Here is a 23483-nt window from a genome sequence, read left to right as displayed (position 1 = left end):
CCAATGTATTTAGGCCAAACTTAATTTCATTCTGCAAAGGGATTGCTCGAACATTTTCTGTTCGTCGTAACCTCGACTTTTTATAATACTTAGTGATCCCTTTTGAGAGGAGCACGTGCCCCAGAGCCCCTCCCGCTAAATCACCCAATGACGCAGAGTATACTTTCTGAAGAAAATACTGCTAATGGGAAACAGGTTGTCTCCTGACTATAACGTTATGCGGAAAGCGACGTTAACAAGGCAGGAATTACCCCAATTTTAGCTCTGTTTCCAAGTTTCTGGGTAAATTTGAACTTGGAGAAGTACAAGAAGAATATTATTCTTTCTCGTGACCTCATCGATCAGTCGATTGTTTACCCGAGACTGTTTCTTGCGGCAAATATATCAATTATTTTGTTTGCATCGTCTTCACGCCCCTCTCGCCTCACCCTCTCTGATCACAACGATCAGATTGTTGCCTCGGGGTTCCCGTAACCTTCCAGGTGCACTAACGTAAGTCTTTCTCCCCCACTCTTCTGTCTTCCTCTTTTTTCCTTCTCCTAATTCTTCCTACTTAAGTGACGGTGGTTGTTGGAGCAAGCACCTCCTCATCGTGTGATCGATCGTTGCTAAGGTAATGCTCGTTTCCTTTCTAAGCTCGCCTCAGTGTTGCCAACTGCGCGAATTTGAAAGTCACCAGCGGTTAACGGGTCAGCGGTAACTGATCGCTTGGCCTTCACTTTTTCTGTCTACGTACTGAAACGTCGGCACAGGTTAAGGACGACATAGTGTTCATTGATTGATTTGGTGTTTTTAAGTTCACGTTATGCACAGTAAGACAAATCGGGACTGGACTTACGGTTAAAGTGAGATACGAACCACTATGTGACTCCGCCGGGTATCGAACCCGGGTACCCCTTGATTATAGGAGACAACGCTACCACTGCGCCATCTGGGAGGCTCGGCTGGACCTTTGGCATGCAAATGGGCGAATTTTTTCAAATTTTCCTCTCCATTCGAAAAATCTCTTGGATATTTCAAAATATGAAACATTACATCAGCTTAGAATTCCTTCTAGAGCATTGACGTGAATTTTCGTGTAGTTTGCTTTCACTGTTGTCTAGATATTATCAATAGTTTTGTGATTACATAAGCCTATTAAACTATTGATAATATCTAGACAACAGTGAAAGAAAACTACACGAAAATTCACGTCAATGCTCAAGAAGCAATTCTAAGCGTATGTAATTTTTCATATTTTGAAATATCCATGAAGATTTTAGAATGGAGAGGAAAATTTGAAAAAAATCGCCCATTTGCATGCCAAAGATCCAGCCGAGCCTTAAGACCCAACATTCGAAATGCTACATCAATTTCTTGTTTCCATCTTACTTATTTCTTTACTTAATTTTTCTGTCTCACTCCTCTTCTTTCTTTTATTTTCTTCTATCCTCTCCTTTTCTGTCTTATCCTTCCTTATTTTCTTCTCTTATCTCCTTCTTTCTCTTCTCTCTTCTTTCTTCTCTTCTCCAAACATCTTCTTTTCTCTCTTATCTCATTTCTTCTCCTCTCTTCCCTGTTTATATGATTAATCGTCTTTTGATTTCCTTTTTCTTTCATTCTACTTCTCTATTTTATTGATACTTTTCTTTTCCTATTCTCTTCTGTTCTAACATTTTTCTTTTCCAATTATTAGAGGCACATATTTTTGGTAAATAAAATAGCAAAATTTCGGTACAAAAACGGAGTCAATTTCAGGTTCAAAAGCGGTAAATAAAATAAAATATCGGTGTTATAGCGGTGAAAAATTGGATGAAAAGTGGTATATAAAAATACATTTTGGTTTTAAAATTGTGAATATAATCCTAAATTTGATTAAAAAACTACACTTATTCCAGTGAATTAACATTTCACTTCTAGTAGCACATTTATGTGGTTATCAGAGTGTTAAGTTTATTTCTGTGTAACGGAATCCATTTTTGCTTCTCCAATATTAACATCAGAATTAATCAATTTTCCGGGAATTGCATAACTCTCAGGATAATTCCGACCTCAGAAGGTGTCGCGTCGGTGAATAAACCCTGAATTTCGTGTTTAAGAGTTAATTTCGCTTTTTGCAGTTCATTTCGCATTATTTCGTGACAAAACATGGTCACAAAATGCATCTCACACCTTTCAAAAACGTGAAAAATTAACACTACAATGTGTTTTTTCACATTTCGTTTTTTCGTAAAAAACGAAATATGCATGCCCCTACCAATTATCTTCTTTTCTCATTTCTTGTTTCTCTTCTCCTCTCTTGTCTTATCTTTTCATTCCTTTTCTCCATTTTTTGTTCTATTATATTTTCTTCTCTTGTCCTCTCTTCCACCTAGTTTATCTTATCTTCCTCTTCTCTTCTTTGGCCTCCAGATACTTTGGTGGTAGCGTCGTCTCCTTGTAAACAAGGATACCCAGTTCAGGCACATAGTGGTTCGGATTCCACTTTTAACTGTAGGTGCAGTCCCGATTAGCCTCACTGTGCATAAAGTGTACTTGAAACGAGCTTTCGCAGAGAAACAAACTCTTCTCTCCTTTTCTAATTTATATTCAATTTTCTCCTTTGTCTTCTCTTTCATCATATTTCTTCTCCATTTATCTTCTCTTTTGCAATTTTTCTCCTCTTCTCATCCCCAAGGTCCAGGGTTCGAAGCCCGGCCTGGGCATGGATGTTTGCGAGTGTCCATTCATCAATTTCATTATATAATCACTCATCCCCATCTTCGCAAATTAGCCAAAAGTGGCACACAAAGCCAAGTAAAATAAACTAAATCAATAAGCAATAAACAATATATTATCTGATTTTGTTAATCGTATCTATCATTCCTACGTTCACCCCTTTCCCGCGCTTCCTATCTACTTCTTTGCATCCTTGATTATCTCTCTTCCATTAACACTTCTTTACTTCTTTGTACTTCTATTTTCAATTTTATTATCTTTTAATTTTTCCTCACAATAAAAAAAGGGAAGACATAACTGAAATCGATGGTTTGGTCATTTTGAAATGCAAATATTTTTTTCCCTACAAGTTGCCAACACCCTTCGTATCAACACTGAAGAATTCCGCGAAACGTCAATTTGTCATTTGCAGAAGTAGATGTGGTATGCATCCCCACCAAGGGGCTCATTAGTGTATATTGCGAATGTTTTCCCCTCGAAACATGTTTATTCAGGACTTAATTGAATTGCTTCTTCGTATTTCCTCGCGCTTTCACGTCAAGGTATGCATGTTTATTTATCGAAGACTCTTGCTCTTTTTCAGTCAGGATTATTCTCTACTACAGATTTCTGATTATATACAGGACGGTTCAAAATTTTTCTCAAAGTTTCACTCCCCTATAGTTTTCAAGTTGAGAGAAGCAGGATGAAGATTCTTATAAAATGTGAAATAATATCTTGAAAAGCATTTCTAGGCATGCTTGTTGGTCAAGGTCTCTTGATTTTTCTGCCACTACAGATTTCTGATTATATACAGGGTAATTCAAAGTAGTTTTCGAAGTTTTAGTCACTATAGTTTTCAATTTGAAAGTAAAAATGTGGAGATTCATACAGAATGTTAAAGCACAACATCAAAAAACACATCTAGGTATGCTTCTTGCTTTTTTTGTCAGGATAATTCTCTACTACAGATTTCTGATTATATACAGGGCGATTCAAAATTGAAGAGGTTTCAGTCGATTAAAGCTTATTAGTCTAGGATGTTGCTTTTTTCCTGTCAGGATTATTCACTGCTACAAATTTTTGATTACGTATAGGGCGATTCAAAATTGTTGTCAAAGTTTCAGTCGACTATAGTTTTCAAGCTGGAAGCAGCGGGGTGGAGATTCTTACAGAATGATAAAAGATAACTTCAGAAACCATTTCTAGTATGCTTGTTGGAATATTTTTTTTTTGAGAGGTTTTTTTGATACATTAAAGGAGCTTAATGTAATGGGTGCAAATTGCCAAAGTGCTGATGCACCAACAATTTTAATTTCAATGGAGAAAAAAATAGAAGAGAATTCCAGGGATGCCGTGGAGCAGTTGTTAGCGTACCGGATTTGTAATAAAGTCACAGGTCTGTCCGGTGAAAAGAAAAAAACAAAACAAGAAAATGTTCACCTAAACAGCAGAGAAGATGTACTCTCTTAAAACGTATGTTAGAATGAGTATAAGCAGTGAAAGTACTAGGCAATGTATACAGTCTGATTAATATTGCATGACAGTCTCTTGAAACTCCATTATACAATATCAGATAGCATTTGTCTGTATATTTTTGGTTATTTAATCGCTAATCGCATCCATGAGGATGTGACGATATTCTGAAATTGATGAAAGAACACGCAGAAACAAACCCATGCCTCGGTCGGGATTCGAACCGGGACCACCGGCGTTGTAGCGCGCTGTGCTACCCACTCCACAACTAAGGTCGGCGTATAGCATTTCCTGAAGGTGGACCTTTTCATGGTGAGTTTCGTGGGACGGACTTCGTTTCGCAGGATCAAAGAACGTTCATTGCTCTACCTTGAACAGTCGCCATTTTGAAGTATGACGTCATAATTTCCCAGACATCAATGCAGCGTTGCCAATCAACATTTTCGGAGCTACTCTTTCATGACCGGATTTAACTATGTTGTTCCCGGTTATTTTATAATCACGTGTAAACATCGACAATAATTTCAAGTTCGGGTTTATTTAAGTCCACTTTATGCACAGAAATGCTAATGGCAACTGGACCAAATTCACGCGTACAGTGTACATTTTTATACGCAACAGTTTCTCCTCCGTTATATTAGAGCACTGGTCTATTCAATATAATCATAATGAACGAGAAGTACACAATTTTGAAGCATTAGTTCAATACAATATTAGTACATATCAGAATTTAGCATTCATGCCAATAATTATGAAGTACTAGTTTAGTGCAATATCAGTTGATATTAGAAACTAGCATTTAAAACATTAAAAAATATGTTCGTGTATTATGTTTGTATAGATCTTTACAAAAAACAATCATATTAAGATATATAATACAAACAGAGCCATCTGTTGAGTACTTTTGTTCATAATATAAGTATTCTCATGTATTTTTTTATTGGATGACACGTTTACCAAGTCGAGGTAGGTCAATGGAATGGCTACCTCGTTCACCTGATCTGCCACACCTCGATTTGTACTTTGGGGGTTTCATTCAGTGACCTGGAAATCGGTTATTGAGGATATTCCGGACTTTGGTGAGGTGGTGCGCCATCTTGTTGGAAGTGGATGCGGCCAAGACACACAGCGAGCTCGCTCTTGACCTGTGAAAAGCCTCCCCGATGGCGCAGTGGTAGCATCGTCGGCTTGTAATCAACGGGTCCCGGTTTTGATCCCCGGTGGAGGCACATAGTGGTTCGGATCCCACTTTAAGCTGTAGGCCCAGACCCGATTAGTCTATCTGTGCATAAAGTAGACTTAAAACACCAATTCAATCAATCATTGACCTGTGAAAACAGCCATTTTTAATGGAACTGCTGCCGGCGTTTTCTGTGGCTGAATTCGGTATTATTCCACAACGCTAGCCAAACGTGATGTATTTCCTTACAAAATGACACCACAACCAGTTACGTAACGTTTCCGAAGAATTTTTTTTATATACTTACAATTTTGTAAAGTTCCTTTTAAACCACCCTGTACATATATGTAATAATTATGTAATACTAATAACCGTGTGGGTTTAGTGTGGATTTTTACAAGAAATGTAAGCTTTCTATATTGTTACTTTACGAAAGGGAACGACCTCGCGTTTCCTAACGGCAGCCCTGGAGGTGTGCGGACACATGTTAGAGGAAACGACTTGTTGCTCCGATTCAGTAACTTTCTGCTCAGGTTGGCAACCATGCGCTACGGGGGAAATCAGCTGACGCGCAAGGGGAGAGGGAAGAAGGGGGGACGGTCCAAAGTGCGCGCGCGAGTTTCGTTCTGGAATAACGGGTTACAAATCCGTAGAAAATCTTCGCCCGTTTATTCCCCGCGCGTCGACCGTTGAGACAGGAGCCCGGTGAAGATTCTCGCTTCGAGGCGTCCCTATCCCCGGACGGGACAGCATCGTCGCGATGGCCAATCCGAGTCGTCGAGGTTTGGACAGGGACTGGTCGTCGTCGTCGAGATCGTCGACCATCAGCTGCCGCAAGTCGACGTCCGACCTGACGGACATCGAGTCCGTGTGTACCACCACCACAGCGTCCGTGTCTAGGCCGTGCTCGCCCTGCGGTAGCCCTTTGCCCAGTCCCGGTGGCAGTCGGGGGAAGGGCCTTGCTTACTTGGCCTCCCGAAGGAGCAGCCGGGACTCCCAAGCCTCCGAGGACCCGGGACCTCTGAACTTCTCCAGGAATCGTCAGAGGAGAACTTCCAATTTCCTGGAACTTCCAGGTATGTTTATCATGATTTTTCCGTAACGTTTCATAAACTGCACAAATGCTTGTTCAAAGACCGCTATGTGCACGTGGTTAGGACAGACCGCCACGACGCCACGGTTCCGGGTTCGAATCTCGGCCTGGGAATGGATGTTTGGGAGTGTCCATTCATCAATTTCATCACATCATCGCTCGTTCCAATCTTCGCAATTATTAACCAAAAATGGCAGAAGAGAAAAGTACTATAAACAAACAGAGATTTTTATTTTTCCTGAACAGTATACAAGATATGGTTACATCGAAAGATTATTATTTTTATGTATGCGGATGGATAAAGAAAAATGGTAGTCAAACTACTTTCGGAGGTATAAGCTTATGGCCCTGAAAATTAACCCAGGGCGTCAGTTCCGCGAATTTATACGGATTCACCCCCCCCTTTCTTTGATTCATCCTTTATTTTCAATTTTTTGTTACAATAATTCACTGTGACATTGGCATGAATGCCCCAGTGTGAAGAACCAAATTTTTCGGTTTTCCTGAACAAAGTTGGTTTTACATCATTCTACAAGGTAAGAAGATTAAGATAAATGTTAGTAATAGTAGGAAGTAAATATGTGTTAGTGTTTAACATTAATATTATTTATGAACACAGATACGAAACTACATAAATGTGTAATTGGGTGGGTAATGTTTTGTTAGGATAAGTTTTATTGTATGTCGTGTGCATTAGTGTTGATGAATGAGATGAGGGATGGACATTAACACGATTCTATGTTCTAGTATGTTATTTGATTTTGATTTGATTTTGTTTATTTTACTTCGCGTTTTGTGCCTCTTAGCTAATTTGCGAAGATGGGGATGAGTGATGAAATTATGAAATTGATGAATGGACATTCACAAACAACCAAGCCCGAGCGGGATTCGAACCCGGGACCCTTGGAGTCGCAGCGCGATGTGCTAACCTTTCGGCCACAGGGTCCGGCTCTAGTATGTTAGGTTTGAGATAGTGAGAGTATTTTTGGCTTTGGGATGCAAGTATTAATACTAGGAAGGGATATGCAAGAACGAGTGGTGCTTGATGCAAGGAGACTTGCGGGACACCAGCAAGAGTTGATTGGACTGGGATGAACATCGGTAGATGAACAAATTTGATCAATCGTGTAACGGTTTAGAAACCTTGCTGTGACAAAGACTTGTTCTAAGTCCGCTATATGTACAGATAGCCTAATCCGGCCTGTAAGTAGATACAATAAAGTTCCCGTGCCCTCACTGCATCGTGTCTTGAAGGAACATAGAAGATACGCTCCACATCTTCATTGTCTCTGCCATTTTGTGGGGAGATGATATGATCAGCATCATTCTCCGGCCGACTTGACCCCACAGTTACGCATTAATTAGATGCTGGGCTTCACGAAGGGATTTTTCTGAAAACATTGCTCCCGGTAATCGAACCCGGGTCTCCAGTGCGGCAGTCACACGCCTTACTGATTTGACCACCGTGGTTCTATTACTCTGTCTATAGTATCAGTTGATTTTTTAAATGGGTTCAAGGGTGTGGAGAAACGTTAACGATCACAACACTAAAAGTATAAAATCTCTTATTTGATTGGGTTAATTTTACTTCGCTTTTCTGCCACTTCGGCCTAATCGCGAAGATGAGGATGAGGGATGATGAAGGGACACTCACAAAGAACACCCATGCCCAAGCCGGGATTCGAACCTGGGACCCCTGGCGTCGTAGTGCAGTGTCATAACCATCCCTCCACGGCTCTCTTCTCAGTTAAAATAACCGAAAACTAATGATTTTTTCTTCTCTTTGTGTTCGGTTGAATTGTAGCAGTTGTGTTTTACGACCGTTTTATACTTCAACCACAGATAATGGTATATACCCTTGTCTGTGCTTCAACTCTTGGCAAGCACACACAGTTAAAACCGGTGTAGCACAATCTTTCTTGGAACTAGTGTGTTGTGTACCCTGAAACACAGGCAACCAGACTTACTGCAGAGAGAAAAGGGTTGCATGCATAACAGGAAAGAACCTTGGTCCTCGAACTGGCTGGTCCATACCGTAGATGCTTCCTGGATTTTTCCATTTGACTCCCACAGATTTCTGCTCGACAAGTTGACACTCCATGTGATATCAGAACAATTATGCTCGAATTATAAAGCGTAGAACTTCGTAGATTTCGTTGTGGTAGGTCATGTAACGTGCTGATGAGTCATAGAGCATAGGTTTGAATCTCGTCTAATCCATACGTGATTCTTGAGTTTAATTCAGGCTAGAGCATTTTTAGAGCTCCGTGCGGTGCGAGATTCCCGACTGCACACTGTACCTCAGGGCCAGTAAGCAAGGGTAGGTGATTCGCGCGTGTTGAGAGTTTAAAAAATTCTGCGGGACAAGGCGTCTTCACAGAACCACCCCCTGTTCCTTTCGCCATGATTATAATACGCTGCACTGGTACGAATCAGATGACTAGAGATTTGCATTGCACGAACACGACCGACGATACCTCCTGTCTCGCTCACTCCATCCTTTCCGCCCCTCTTACAACGCTACAGTACCTCTCTATAGTCAACACGTGCATACGAGAGCGCTCTTCCACAAATACAACTAGTTGCCCAGTCCTGGTTTAATCTGTCATAAGTTCAACCAATTCATCAATCTAGAAACGTTTCATAAAACAAAGCTAAACATTCTTGTTACTTAAACATCAGTATGTTTAACTTCCATACTTAAATGGTGAAACCTACAGATTTATTAACATAAATCTAGATTTCAATAATAATATTTCTCTATTCATTACTTTTATATAACACATTTTTTTAAAAGAAACTAACTGTTTAGTTTTTACGATTGTCAGATTTTTTAGACAAGCAAGTTCATAAATTTACATTGTAAAGCCATCATAACTCAACATAACACAACATTGTATCTTTTATTCTCGTCACAATGGGGAAACGAATACCTTTGAGTTAACCGAAAAAAGCGTTTTATTGAGTTTGGTTGGGTACCATCAACGCAAATGTACGGTAGCAGTTACTAAATTCAGCAATCTTGCAAAGTATTTGGCAACACTGATTCAGATTTGGTGTTAGAAGTAAGATAAGTAGGTTACCTTATGCTCAGAGTGGACACACTGTAAAGGTGATGTGATCAGCACCACACTCCCGGTCACGTTAACCTTGCAGGGTTAACCATATATTAGAGGCTGGGTGTACCCAAGAGTTACTCTATGCAGGGACAAGGTCCCACCGAGCTAAGAAATGAAACGAGCAGTTACATCAAAAATTGCGATCAGGAGATGGTACAAAGTATTCAACATAACTGCTTTTGTTATAGTCTGCAAAGTTTGCGTTCAAACAACTTAACTTATTTTGGGTGACTACTTCATTCTTCCTGCTGCTTTCCTCTGCTTTGAATAACTTTACGTAAGATATATTTAATTTTATTTTTTGCATATGAGCATTTTGGCCCTGTGGATTTATATTGATACGTTTGGCATATTTATTTGTCATAGTGTTTGAAGTGACATCTACTGATAAACGATGGATTCTGAACAAGGCTTGGATATATCCCTGTGTTAGTGTCTTATTTCATTATTAATCTTCATCGTTATGGTTATCCTAGATGTAGAAAAGGACGTGAAATGCAAATACAGTAAAACCTCGTTAATCCGGACTAATGGGGGGATAAGTTGACCGGATTAACTGAAATAACCTAAAAGAACAGTAGAAAGTGCATTAATACTCCGTTTATAGCAACAAAGCACGTTTAGTATGGTGTATTTAAAGGGCATAGGCCTAAATACACTATACAGTGCAGTACAAAGTCTGCGGGAAACAGAATTTCATCAGTAGTTGACTGCCTTTTCTTTGGGAAGTTCTCTTGTTGACTTCTAGCCACATTTAAAAACCTTGCATTCTGCTTTTTTTCTTTTGCCTGTCCGGATTAAGCGAAGTCCGGCTTCGGGGTCCGCATAAACGAGGTTTTACTGTATGTGTGATGATTCAAGCCCTGGCAGGTAATGCACACCAGTTGTGATTTATTGTAAAGCTAGAACTATTCCTTCTCCATTGCATGTTGTGAGTATTAAGTCCACTTTAGGCACACTTTAGACTGAGGCCTATAGTTTAATGTGGGATCCGAAATACTACATGCCTCCACCGGGTGTAGAACCGGGACCGCTTGATTACAAGGCGACAACGTTACCACTACGCTCTCGGGGAGGCTTGTGCATTGCACCGTGTCATGAAATCACACAGGGGTGTCGATGTGTCAGGCCCGTTTTATATATTGGGAATCCGAGGGTAACATCTTGGCCCCCCCCCCAAATTACAACTTCAGTCATAATTTTCAGTCCAAGTTATGTCAGATGATTATATTCTTACCACATGTCAAATATCTTATTTCTTCCACAATGTAGCCTTTTTCAAAACAGTACGTTTGTAGGAGAAGGCCCGGGGGGGGGGGGGGTGATAGCCCATGGGGAGGGGTTTGCAGAAACGAACTTGGGGCTTAAATTTTGGGAGAAGAATCAAAAAGTTTTCTATCCCATAAAAATATCAATCAGGACTAATTTGATGAATAACTGTTACATTACATTTGCAAAATCGTAAAAAATAACTCATTACTTTGTTCCTCAGGTCACAGGAGGTTAAGAAAACTACCATTAACTTGAAAATTTTGGAAGGAGGGCAAATGCCCCCTTGTCCTTTTTAAGTTACGCCTATAGCGTAGCCCTCTAAAAGGGTAAAAAGGTAAAGGTAGTGTATTGCATAGGTCCGGAAGATGCATGGTATGGATGTATGGCTTTACATATTCTTCATCTCGTCAAGGTGATGTGATCAGCACCACGCTCTCGCTCTCTGGCTACACATTGATTAGAGTCACTGAGTAGATAACATTGCCCAAAAAATTGCATGTTTATGTCTGTGGAGCCGCGGTAGAGCATCTTGCTCTGCCCGGGGCAGGTGATTTGTTCCAGGAAATTTTCCAGTCATTTCCCAGTTTCTGCGCGGCTCTGAGGCCCACCCAGCCTAGCATAAGTGGGTACCTGGGGCCAACCCTTGGGGGTAAAGACGGCCGGGCGTGATGCTGATCACATCACTCCAACTATGTCCGCGATCAAGAATATGTGGAGCTCTATACCTCCACATCACCCCATATGCATACATAGCATGTAAAAGGGAACCTTATTGTTTATGGCGTTATTTTATGTAATTTCATTACGGGTACACTTTAAAACACTTTCATTACTTCAGGGCCTCCCAGATGGCGCAGTGGTAGCGTCGTCGCCTTGTAATTAAGGGATCCCTGGTTCGAAACCCGGTGGAGGCACATAGTGGTTCGGATCCCACTTTAAACCGTAGGTCCAGTCACGATTAGCCTTACTGCATAAAGGGCGTATGGATGTATGGCTTTACATATTCTTCATCTCGTCGAGGTGGTGTGATCAGCACCACGCTCTCGCTCTCTTTACCATCGGCTACGCATCACTGATTCATAACATTGCCCAAAAAATTGCATGTAATTTTCTTTTGCATGTTTATGTCGGTAGAGGTTCGGTAGAACATCTTGCTACTACCTCGATGAAGACCCGGGTTCGAATCCCGGCGCAGGTGATCTGGACCAGGAAATTTTCCAGTCATTTCCCAGTTTTTGTGCGGCTCTGAGGCCCACCCAGCCTTGTATAAACGCGTACCTGGAGGGAGGCAACCCTGGCTGGCGACCTTAATGTAAGTTTTCCAAGCAAGAAGTAATGAAAGCTGGTTGGTTTGGTGTGCATAAAACACCAAACCAAACAACTTCCATTACTTCTTGCTTGGAAAACTTACATTAAGGTTCGCGAATATTTCTCACGGTCCGTGACTAAAGCCGTTACGCGAAACGCGACCCCCTCCAACGCTCCGTTGCATGTTGGGGCCTCTTAGCGGAGTCCTACTGAACTAGAAACCAGAGCTTGTCCGATGAGCGATAACTCGGTGTCACGTGATCTCGGATATCAACGCCTTGTAGTCTCGCCTGAGGGCAGTAACTTGAGAAGCCTTTCCTTTCCTTTGAAACAGGTGTTGTGTTACGAAATTAATGGGTCGCGATATCTGGATCGGGAAAAGAACAACAATTTGTTACTGTAACGAGCGAAATCTTCGGAATTTTATCAAGCTGAATATCAACGGAATTACTGCAGCTTTCTCCTAACTGGAAAACTTGACCTACAGTCTTTGAAGTGGGTTTCAAACTACCTAGCACTGTTTCTGCACTGTTTATCGAACCCGGAGCCCCTTGATTACAGACGACAGCGTTTGCCACTATTAACAGGGTGGCTACTCACCGGGAATTCCAGAATTTTTTTGAATTCCGGGAATTTTTGGAATTCCGGGAATTCCTTGAATTCCGGGAATTGTGCCTGAATTATTAGCTCCGGGAATTCTACGCGAAAAATTGCAACTTTTTTAAATCCAAATCCCATTGAATTTACCTACATATTTTTTAATACTCTGAGGCAAGTCTTGCACAGTTTAGCTTTATTTTGTTTTCAAGGAAGTAAATGAAATGAAATCTCCGTGGAAAATAAAACAGAATTCTCTCAATCCGTTTGCTTTGTTAGTGTCCTTTGCAGAACAATCTACATGGTAGACGGAAGATTATTGCAAGATAAGATATCTTGAAATTGATTAGAAAAAAATTGGAGTTTGAAATTCTTATATTAACAATTTTTAGTAGATATCCCGTAATGTTTGTGCCTTTAATTACATCTTTTAAATATATGTATATGAATGGCTTATTGCAGAAAGGGGCCTGAGTCAAATTTTTGAGGTATCGGAGTTAATGGTATTTTTGATTTTCCTAGTTACAGACACATCTTTTAGTGCAGAAAGGACGTCAGTCACACGAGGCTATAGCCAAGAAAATGCACAGTGAAAAGTGTACTTTAATGCAGAAAGGTACCTGAGTCACTGACTCTGGTCCTTTTCTGCAATAAACTTACCCGTATTTATACGTTGTACGAACTGTGTACGCTAATCTGTAATGCAGCTCGGGGCGGTAAAAATACTGTCAAACTTATTGACACCAGTAACATTATTGATTTCGCAACGTGGTGGCCTCATGTCTACAAAAAAAAAATGTGGCATCTGTGAAAACTACCATGTTTTCCTACAAAAATAGGCAGTATTTTCAGATTTCCAATTATCATTACTTTGAATACTGTGTTGAACATAAGGGTACTGTCAAGGTTTCCGAAGTCATCAATGGTTTGACGTCTCACATCTTCTATCTGTCCAAAGGTGCGAGAATTGTAATTCCTACGCCAAATACAGTACACGTAGCGTAATCCTTTGTTAAATTACTGCATTCAAAATACTGTCTACTGGCTGTACTTTTAAAAAGAAATACATTCGGTGTAACATGAAACAATGCACGCTAGTTCGAAATACTGGCCATTGTTGTGTCGAATTCCAAGAATTGCGACCGTTTTCATTCAGGCTGTCCGTTATTAGGAAGTTTTATTTCCGTTGGGGAGGTAGTTTTCAGTGTTCGCGTCCGTTATTAAGAATGTCCGTTATTGAGATGTAATATTGCCATTAAACCCCATGTATTTCTGCCGGTGAATTTAAAAATGTCCGTAATTTAGAGGTGTCTGTTAGGAGAAGTGTTTCTGTATTACTAATTTTGCGTCGCTTTACTATCAGGGCAGTAGTCGATGGTATACGGCGGTATACTGTCGTTTCGTTTGTATTTTTTATGTAATTTGATCAGTGGGATTACTGAGATCTGCCTTTTATTATCAAAACCAATGTAGAAGTTAGACTTCACATTATTATTATTATTATTATTATTATTATATTATTTTATTTAATCCGTTTTTTGTCCATTATAATATGCATATTAAACATACATAATTGCTTTACATTACAAATATGTCTCCCCTCTCTATTTCACAGACATTAGATTCAAAAGGAAAAACATTCCTCTTTCAATTGTATGTTACACTTTCTTAAAAGTGTTAACCCATCGGAACCTCCAGATTTACAACAAAACTTGTCAAATTTGGAAGCTGAACTTTTAAATTATATAAAGTTAGTAAAGAGGAAATAAAAAGTAGGCTTAATTCAGGAAATGCATGTTACTTCTCTCTTCATAAAATTTTGTCTTCTCGTTTAATATCTAAGAAACTAAAAGTTAAAATATACAAAACAGTAATTTTGCCTGTAGTATTATATGAATGTGAAACTTGGTCCCTTACATTGAAAGAGGAACATAAATTGTCCAGATATTATTAGAACAATTAAATCAAGAAGACTTAGGTGGGCCGGCCATGTGGCACGAATGGGAGAGGAAAGAGGAGTTTACAGGATTCTTGTTGGGAAACCTGATGGTAAGAGACCTGTAGGAAGGCCAAGACGAAGATGGAGGGACAACGTTGAGATGGACCTAAGGGAAATCGGTAGGGATGGAAAAGAGTATATAGAACTTGATCAAGATAGGGAAAGATGGAAGGCCTGTGTTGCTGCAGCCATGAACCTTCGGGTTTTAGAAGGCTAGGGAGTTAGTTAGTTTTAGTTTATATAATGTATGTCTTTTCCCTATTATATTCTGGACATTTCCAGTTGCGCGTCTGCACTTTTCCAAGCACATTCACATCTCTTTATTGTTCGTTATTCAAATTCTGAATAATTGTTGCCTAGTACACAAATAACCCAACCTCAGTGTGTTGATTAATATAGGGTGTTTCACTCGGGGCGGAACCCTGTATTTCGGTCATAACTCGAACACTAATAAATATATTGCAACGAAATTTGGAGTGGACTTACCTCCGTTCATGCGAAGTCGGGTGACATCATAACAAGTGTTGGAAATGGCCACCATTGGCGTCCAGGCAGCATTGGACGTGGCGTTCCATGTTGTGGAAAGTCCGTCTCAGTATGTCAGGTGTCACTGCTTGGATGGCCGCAATGATGTTTGCTTTCAAGGCCTCTATGGTTCGCGGTTTGTTGGCGTAAACCTGTGACTTCAAATGTCCCCACAAAAAAATCAGGCGGCGTGAGATCGGGCGACCGCGGTGGCCAAAGTCACCTGGAAATTACGCGGTCGCCGAAAAAAAGACCGGATTTCGGCCATGCTTGCGTGCGAGGTGTGCGGTGTTGCTCCATCCTGCTGGAAATAACAAATGAATAATTCCTCACCGTCCAGTTGGTTCACGGGCGCGACCGATCGGAGCCGTTGCTACTCCAGGTCGCGCGATGGTTTGCTGCCTGGACGCCAATGGTGGCCATTTCCAGCACTTCTTATGATATCGCCCTACTTCGCATGAACGGAGGTAAGTCCACTCCAAATTTCGTTGCAATATATTTATTAGTGTTCGAGTTATGACCGAAATACAGGGTTCCGCCCCGAGTGAAACACCCGTTACAATTGACTTGAGATTTCGAAGAACCGAGTACGTCCTATGCTAAAGTCTCAACAATGTTCTTGTTTCTCTTTTCATAACAATTGGCAGAGAAATGTAACGGTTGAACGCCAAAATTGACGTCTTAGTATTCAGTGTTAAACACGTAGAGAACGAAGTAGACAGAATTATTGCTTTTTCTGTTCATTTTTAGTTGTTTTTGTGTAAGTATTTGTTCAAATTTTTCATTTGTAGTTTAATTAGCACTGTACAGATTTTGACATATTGTAATGTGCCCTGCAAAATACGTGGCTAGTGACAACACGAAAATTATACGCGAGGAACACTTTGTCCTTTATAAATGTACTGAACGTATACCAAAGAAATTCCAAAATATTAGGGGGGCAAATACGTCAGCATTTTCCTGACTAAGTTACCCCAGAAAATGGGCCATCTCTGCTTACGTTCCTAGCAGATCAAAATTACCCCCATGAAGAGGTAAGATCGTCACGCAAAATGGTATGAATTGCAAAATATATCCTCTTGTCAAAGTAGTGACGTTTGCGTGTCTTTTCTTCTTATATTATTTTAATTGTTATTGTTTTTTAAACATTGAAATCTTACAACCTGTTTGAAAACAAAACAAGTTCAGCACATGTATCATAAGGAAACAAAGAGCAAGGTGTTTCGGTACAAAACTTAGACAATACAATCAGTCATGATCTTCACATGCCTCACATCTATCAGTCTCATGACGAAGTTACCCTCAAAGACAACGTTACCCCGTTTGACGGTATTGTTTAAGTTATTACAAGTATACAAACTGACTAGTCACGAAAACAATACCAAGAAGAAAATAAAATACAATAACATTACCAATTTTTCCCATATTAGACGTTATTTTTGGTAAATCTGGAGATAAGCCGAGGGATATGCTCCTCACTACCCTCTCCGCCTGTTCCGTGCAAGCCAAGGTCCACCGATGTCAGTTGCTGTGTTTGTCTGTCCACGATGCCATTTCAGTATCCATCCGCTATCTTGTTTGCCCTCAGGGTCGTTAATGTCTTCCGCAGATCGCCCCAATCTCTCGTCACGTGTTTACCCACCAATTTATCTACTCGCCAACAGACCCAAGTTTACCGACAACGTACACAAGGCTCGCGTCTGTATAATCTCCCATTTTCCTGTCTCAAACAGTGTTACGTGTCTCCCTGTTTGCTTGCATTCATCCTGGTACTATCTGGAAAAAAGATACGTCATCGTTACACCCATGTTTCATAACGCGTTTCCAATTCTTTGTGGTTTTCTCCAATGTTTCGTAGGCAAGGAAATGTTAGGATTGGCCTGGTTCGGACTGAGGGATGGACACAATTTAAACTAAAACGGGAGGACGGGAGCGTAGAATGCCCGCTATGCGGTGAAGACGAGACGAAATTTCACATTCTCCTCCAGTGCAAAGAAACAGGGGAGGCAAGACAAAAATATATCAGGGAAATAAATTAAGCTAACATTGAGAATATAATGACAACCGTTATTAGGAGGGAGAGACCGAGAGGGGGGGAAGGCACAAATAAGGAATCTGGGAACTTTCCTACATTACGCCTGGGTAAACAGAGCAAAGAAGCGCAGTGAAAATGTGTGAAAAGGGGGGGGGGGCTACTAAATAAATAAATAATTCTAAGAAAATTTAGGAATCACTTGGGTAACAGTTAGTGAAAATTATATTAAAGAGGAAATAAGAAGTAGGTTTAATTCAGGAAATGCATGTTACTTCTCTCTTCATAAACTTTTGTCTTCTCGTTTAATATCTAAGAAACTAAAAGTTAAAATATCGTAACGCAACTCCCATGCTGCCCATGCTGCGTTTGGGATCGAACCAAGAACCTCTAGATTTAATTGGGTGATGTAGCTATTCCTCATTCATCTCTCAGATGGTTATCACTCGCTTGGCCTGAACGTGATAAATGCAAGAGGTTACCTTTTAAAGGAATGGCGATAGAAATTAGCTTAGATTAAATATGGGTTTTATACTCTCCATGACTGAATCGATATGGATTGGTTAATGAAAGGATATTACTTGCCTTACAAATATATGGAGATTGTTCCTAGCTTGTCCTCTCAACTATCACTTGTCTGGCCTCCCTGTCAGACATCGAATCTATCACACATCATCGTCCAATAATCGTTCTCCACTTTGCTCCTCTCTCACAATCCGCAGACCTTACTCTCTCTCCTATTCTCGCCAACTGATCACACCTCCTGACAATTCCAACACTCATGCCACATACGCCTTCCAAGTCAATCACCCGACCTTTGCCTGATTACTTATTCAGCATTCCTTTCTCTGTTTCCTACTATGCTAAGAATTTATACATCCTACCCAATACCTTGGGTACGATACGATATACAAAACAGTAATTTTGCCTGTAGTATTATATGGGTGTGAAACTTGGTCCCTTACATTGAAAGAGGAACATAAATTGAGAGTATTTGAAAATAAGATCCTTAGGAAAATCTTTGGACCTAAAAGAGATGAGGAGACAGGTGAGTGGAGAAGGTTACATAATTTAGAACTACATAATTTGTATTCATGTCCAGATATTATTAGAATAATTAAATCAAGAAGACTTAGGTGCGCAGGCCATGTGGCACGAATGGGAGAGGAAAGAGGAGTTCACAGGATTCTTGTTGGGAAACCTGATGGTAAGAGACCTGTAGGAAGGCCAAGACGAAGATGGAGGGACAACGTTGAGATGGACCTAAAGGAAATCGGTAGGGATGGAAAAAAGAGTATATAGATCTTGCTCAAGATGGGGACAGATGGAAGGCCTGTGTTTCTGCAGCCATGAACCTTTGGGTTTAAGAAGGCTAGAGAGTTAGTTAGTTTGGTAACAGTTCAAGTGTAGTGAAAGAATGGAAATGAAAGACGGTGTCTGTGAACTCCCAAGCAGTGTGAATGTGGTAGTAGACTGAGAGGAGGACGGGTGTAGAGAAATTGCACTAAATTTTTTCATCCTTGTATGGTATGCACAGCTGTAAAGGCGCATACTTGAAAATAAATTCTATTCTATTCCATTATTTGATAAATACCTGACTGGGTTGTAGTTTTTTCTGATATTTTCAGCAATATATTATGTCCTTTTACCATTACTTTTTACTAATCGTATGCGCAATGATCAATTGGAATTTTGTTAAGGATACTCGCATAAGAACACCCATGCTCAGGCCGGGATTCGAACCCTGAACTTACATTGGTGAGAGTCGACCACTGAACGCGTTCGGTCACCAAGGCGACTCTGGCTGAGAAGAAAACTAAATGCATCATATCGATTGATGCACTAAAATGTGTCTTATGGCTTCTTCAAACATTAAGGTTCACATTTGATGCATTTGGGTGCATTTTTGTATGTAGTGATAGAAACGCCAAAGTGCATCATTTGATTCAAGTGAGGATTTATGTCAGTCGCGATGCACTTCAATGCATCAGTTGATGTTCCTTGATGCACCTTCCTGCATCATCAAAAAATATGCATTCTGGTGCATCAAAACGCAACAAGGTGCATCAAAACGCATCAACTGATATATAGAAGTGCATGTCGACTGAAATAAACGCACACTTGAATCAAATGATGCACTTTGGTGTTTCTTTCACGACATACAAATATGGACCCAAATGCATAATTCTTTGAAGAAACCATAAAACACACTTTAGTGCATCAATCGATGCATTCTGGTGCATCAATCGATATGATGCATTTATTTCTCTGAGTGTAGCTGCGGTGGCTCAGTAGAGTCAACCTTCGTGAGGAAGTGGTTGTCACTGTACGCTACAACGCCAGGGGTCCCGGGTTCGAATCCCTCAACCTCAGTTTTTTTAAATCAAAATCCTCCCAGATCTTTCATTATGTTTCTTTTTATGTAACGTGAATGCATACAAGTTCTATGGAACCCCACATACAATATTATGAATGCCCAAAAACTTTGAAAACTGCGGCTTAAGTTGTGAAGGTTTTTTTAAAAATATTTCTTTGGATTCATTACCTCCCACACATCCCGTACTGGTCGCTTTCATTTTGTACAACACTGTTTTTGGATAATTTCAATTCTCTTCATTCCTATTACTGAGAATTCTTTATCAGTGGCGGCGAGGGGGGCAGTTGCCCCAAACTTTGTGCCACTTTTACCCCCGCACTATGCTAAACCTTATCTACGAGGGAAAATAATCTGTCTTTGCCCCCCTAGTTTTAGAACCCAATCTCCGCCACTGTTTATCATTATAATTATATAAAAAGGAACAAGGTAATATACCTTCAAGAGTAGAGATTTGTTAACAGCGACGATACCTGAAGTTCACTGTCAATATGGTATTGAATACTCTATTGCATATGACGTATTATTTTTGTAGAACGGTGGAGAAGCATCATATCATCAAATCTGCATTGTCCTCCTTGTGGATTTTCTCTCAATGGATGGCAACACTTCCTGTCCTCATTTTAGTGGCCTGGCATTGATGGAACGACCAATAATATTATGTGACGTGAGCAAGCATCCATAAATTCCAAGAGTCTCCTGTCTCGGTTTTTTCTTATTGTGTCTCCATCGGATTTCGATTCTCCGAGAACGGTTTCTCTGCAAGGGATGCTGGGAAAGCGATGAGATGAAATCTTAGAGCGGTGGCTGCGGATGATGGAGCTTGAGGTTCGCTTCGGTTGGACACCATGTTGGGTTTTGAAGGGTGGTGCGGTCTGACTTGAAATAGTGGAGAAATTTTAGCTTAGAATTGGTATTTTTCTGGTTTGCAAATCTTGCAGGTTGTGTGATCGGGATACGTTCCCGGGAAGAAATTCTAAATAAAATGACTTCTAAAATGTGTGAAAGCTAAGCATTCGCTTGGCATAACTGCTAAATTGTATTGTAGTATAATTATCACTATGTAGTAATGCTAAATATACTGCTGTAAATATTAGCTATATACGGATGAATCTGCTGAAATGTATTGCAGCAAAGTGTTTGTGCTAGACATGACTTTTAAAATGTGTACCTGGTAAGTATTCGCTAGACACGAATCTGCTAAAATGTGTACCTGGGAAGTATTCGCTGCACACGAATCTGCTACAATGTGTACCTGGGAAGTATTCGTTGCACACGAATCTGTTAAAATGTGTACCTGGGAAGTATTTGCTAGACACGAATCTGCTAGAATGTGTACCTGGGAAGTATTTGCTAGACACGAATCTGCTAGAATGTGTACCTGGGAAGTATTCGCTAGACACAAATCTCCTAAAATGTGTAGCTGGGAAGTATTCGCTAGACACGAATCTGTTAAAATGTGTTCCTGGGAACTATTTGCTAGACACAAATCTCCTAAAATGTGTACCTGGGAAGTATTCGCTAGACACAAATCTCCTAAAATGTGTACCTGGGAAGTATTCGCTAGACACGAATTTGCTAGAATGTGTACCTGGGAAGTATTTGCTAGACACGAATCTGCTAGAATGTGTACCTGGGAAGTATTTGCTAGACACGAATCTGCTAGAATGTGTACCTGGGAAGTATTCGCTAGACACAAATCTCCTAAAATGTGTAGCTGGGAAGTATTCGCTAGACACGAATCTGTTAAAATGTGTTCCTGGGAAGTATTTGCTAGACACAAATCTCCTAAAATGTGTACCTGGGAAGTATTCGCTAAGAAACGAATCTGCTAGAATGTGTACCTGGGAAGTATTCGCTAGACACGAATCTGCTAGAATGTGTACCTGGGAAGTATTCGCTAGACACGAATCTGCTAGAATGTGTACCTGGTAAGTATTCGCTAGACACGAATCTGCTAAAATGTGTACTTGGGAAGTATTCGCTGCACACGAATCTGCTAGAATGTGTAGCTGGGAAGTATTCGCTAGACACGAATCTGCTAGAATGTGTACCTGGGAAGTATTCGCTGCACACGAATCTGCTAGAATGTGTACCTGGGAAGTATTCGCTGCACACGAATCTGCTAGAATGTGTACCTGGGAAGTATTCGCTAGACACGAATCTGCTAGAATGTGTACCTGGGAAGTATTCGCTATACACGAATCTGCTAGAATGTGTACCTCGGACGTTTTCGCTGCAGACGAATCTGCTAAAATGTGTACCTCGGACGTATTTGCTAGACACCGAATCTGCTAGAATGTGTACCTGGGAGGTATTCGCTAGACACGAATCTACTAAAATGTGTACCTCGGACGTATTCGCTGCAGACGAATCTGCTAAAATGTGTACCTGGGACGTATTTGCTAGACGCCGAATCTGCTAGAATGTGTACCTGGGAAGTATTCGCTTGACATGACTGTGCTAAAATGTATAGCTGCAAGACATGTGTCTGCTAAAATAGGTATGTATCAGCAAGGCATTCTAGGTATGATCCTGCGAAGATGCTGTGGCATCAAAGTTTTCATTGGACGTGACCGCTAAACCGTGTGGAAACAAATGTTCACAAAATATACACTGAATTGATTAAAACAAAATGAAAACTAAGTGTACTCCATAGCACAAGAAGCATCTGAGTTTCAAGTTTCAGGGTCGGCCCTGCCTACAATATACTTCATCAGTTGAGAGAGAGAGAGAGAGAGAGAGAGAGAGATCTTGGATCAGATCCGACGGATACACTCAATTTCGACTCCACAGTAACTCATCAACTGTCATATCGATGTAAATCCTGAAACCAGTAATAACGGCATCGTAGAAAATGAATAATTGAGAATGAGATTACTCTTCCGCGTCCCTCTACCCTTCCTCTTTTCAAAAGCAAACTTTAATCACCTCAGGTGACGGTGTCATAAAGTTGAATCCGTCGGATGACAAAGGGGGGGATCGCTCGCATCCATGATATTGGAAGATGATGCGTCTCGTAATAAGAGTAGGGATTCGACGGATGCAGGATATCGACCAGAAAAGCCATCCAGGCATCCCTCGTTATGAAATCAACAGGTGTTCCTTCGTGATTTCGTACGGCCTACCTGTAGCTCCCGTTATGGTCCTCTCCCGGATGCTGCGAGGATTCAATAATTCGGAAAATGAGATTACCGCTGGGTGAAATATGCCTTCTATATAAACGCCGGTTAGATATGATGAGAGTAATAGCTTCAGGGGGAGGTTTTTTTGTGTCTGGTGGAGGATTTTGACTCTGAAAGTGAGGCAGGTGTATTGTGTGTTCCTGATCTTCGTCAACTTATTTTTTGATGAGGTTATCCTCACGGTTTTGATTGGTTTTCATTTGGTTTTTTTCTACGCTTTTTATACACCTTGGATAATCGCGAAGACGAGGATGATTGATTGACTTGGTTTATTTTACTTCGCTTTTCTTCCACTTTTGCTAATCGCGAAGATGAGGATGGTTGATGATATGCTGAAATTGAGGAAGTGACACTCACAAGAACACCCATGCCCAGGACGGGATTCGAACCCGGGACTCTGCCGTCGTAGCGAGCAAATAACCATTCCGCCACGGAGATCAACGAAGTACAGGGTGTACCAAAAGTCCCATTACCCCCTCTTTGAATTGTAGACAAAACCTACAAAATTATTTTAACTGCATGCGTATGATGAGACGATGATATACCATTAAATCAGACCAATGGCCACCATTTACTCTGTGTGCTCACCGCCATTTTCATGGCACAGTATTATTCGCCTCCAGGTGCGATGCGATGTGAAATCCTCC

General features: G+C 40.6%; 1 protein-coding gene across 1 annotated transcript in view; it reads left to right on the top strand.

Annotated features, from left to right (window-relative positions):
- Nucleotides 1–6092: 6092 nt before the first annotated feature.
- The window catches only part of Rgk2 (Rad, Gem/Kir family member 2), a 362761-nt gene continuing 345370 nt past the window's right edge, over nt 6093–23483 (top strand). The window contains exon 1 of the mRNA XM_083113250.1: nt 6093–6408. Coding sequence (XP_082969376.1) covers nt 6093–6408 — 316 coding nt within the window. The remainder of the gene's footprint in view (nt 6409–23483) is intronic.

The sequence above is a fragment of the Lepisma saccharinum genome, chromosome 27 (assembly GCF_977018435.1).
Source record: "Lepisma saccharinum chromosome 27, izLepSacc3.1, whole genome shotgun sequence".
Taxonomy (NCBI): Eukaryota; Metazoa; Arthropoda; class Insecta; order Zygentoma; family Lepismatidae; genus Lepisma; species Lepisma saccharinum.
This window is presented reverse-complemented; position numbering and strand designations above follow the sequence as displayed.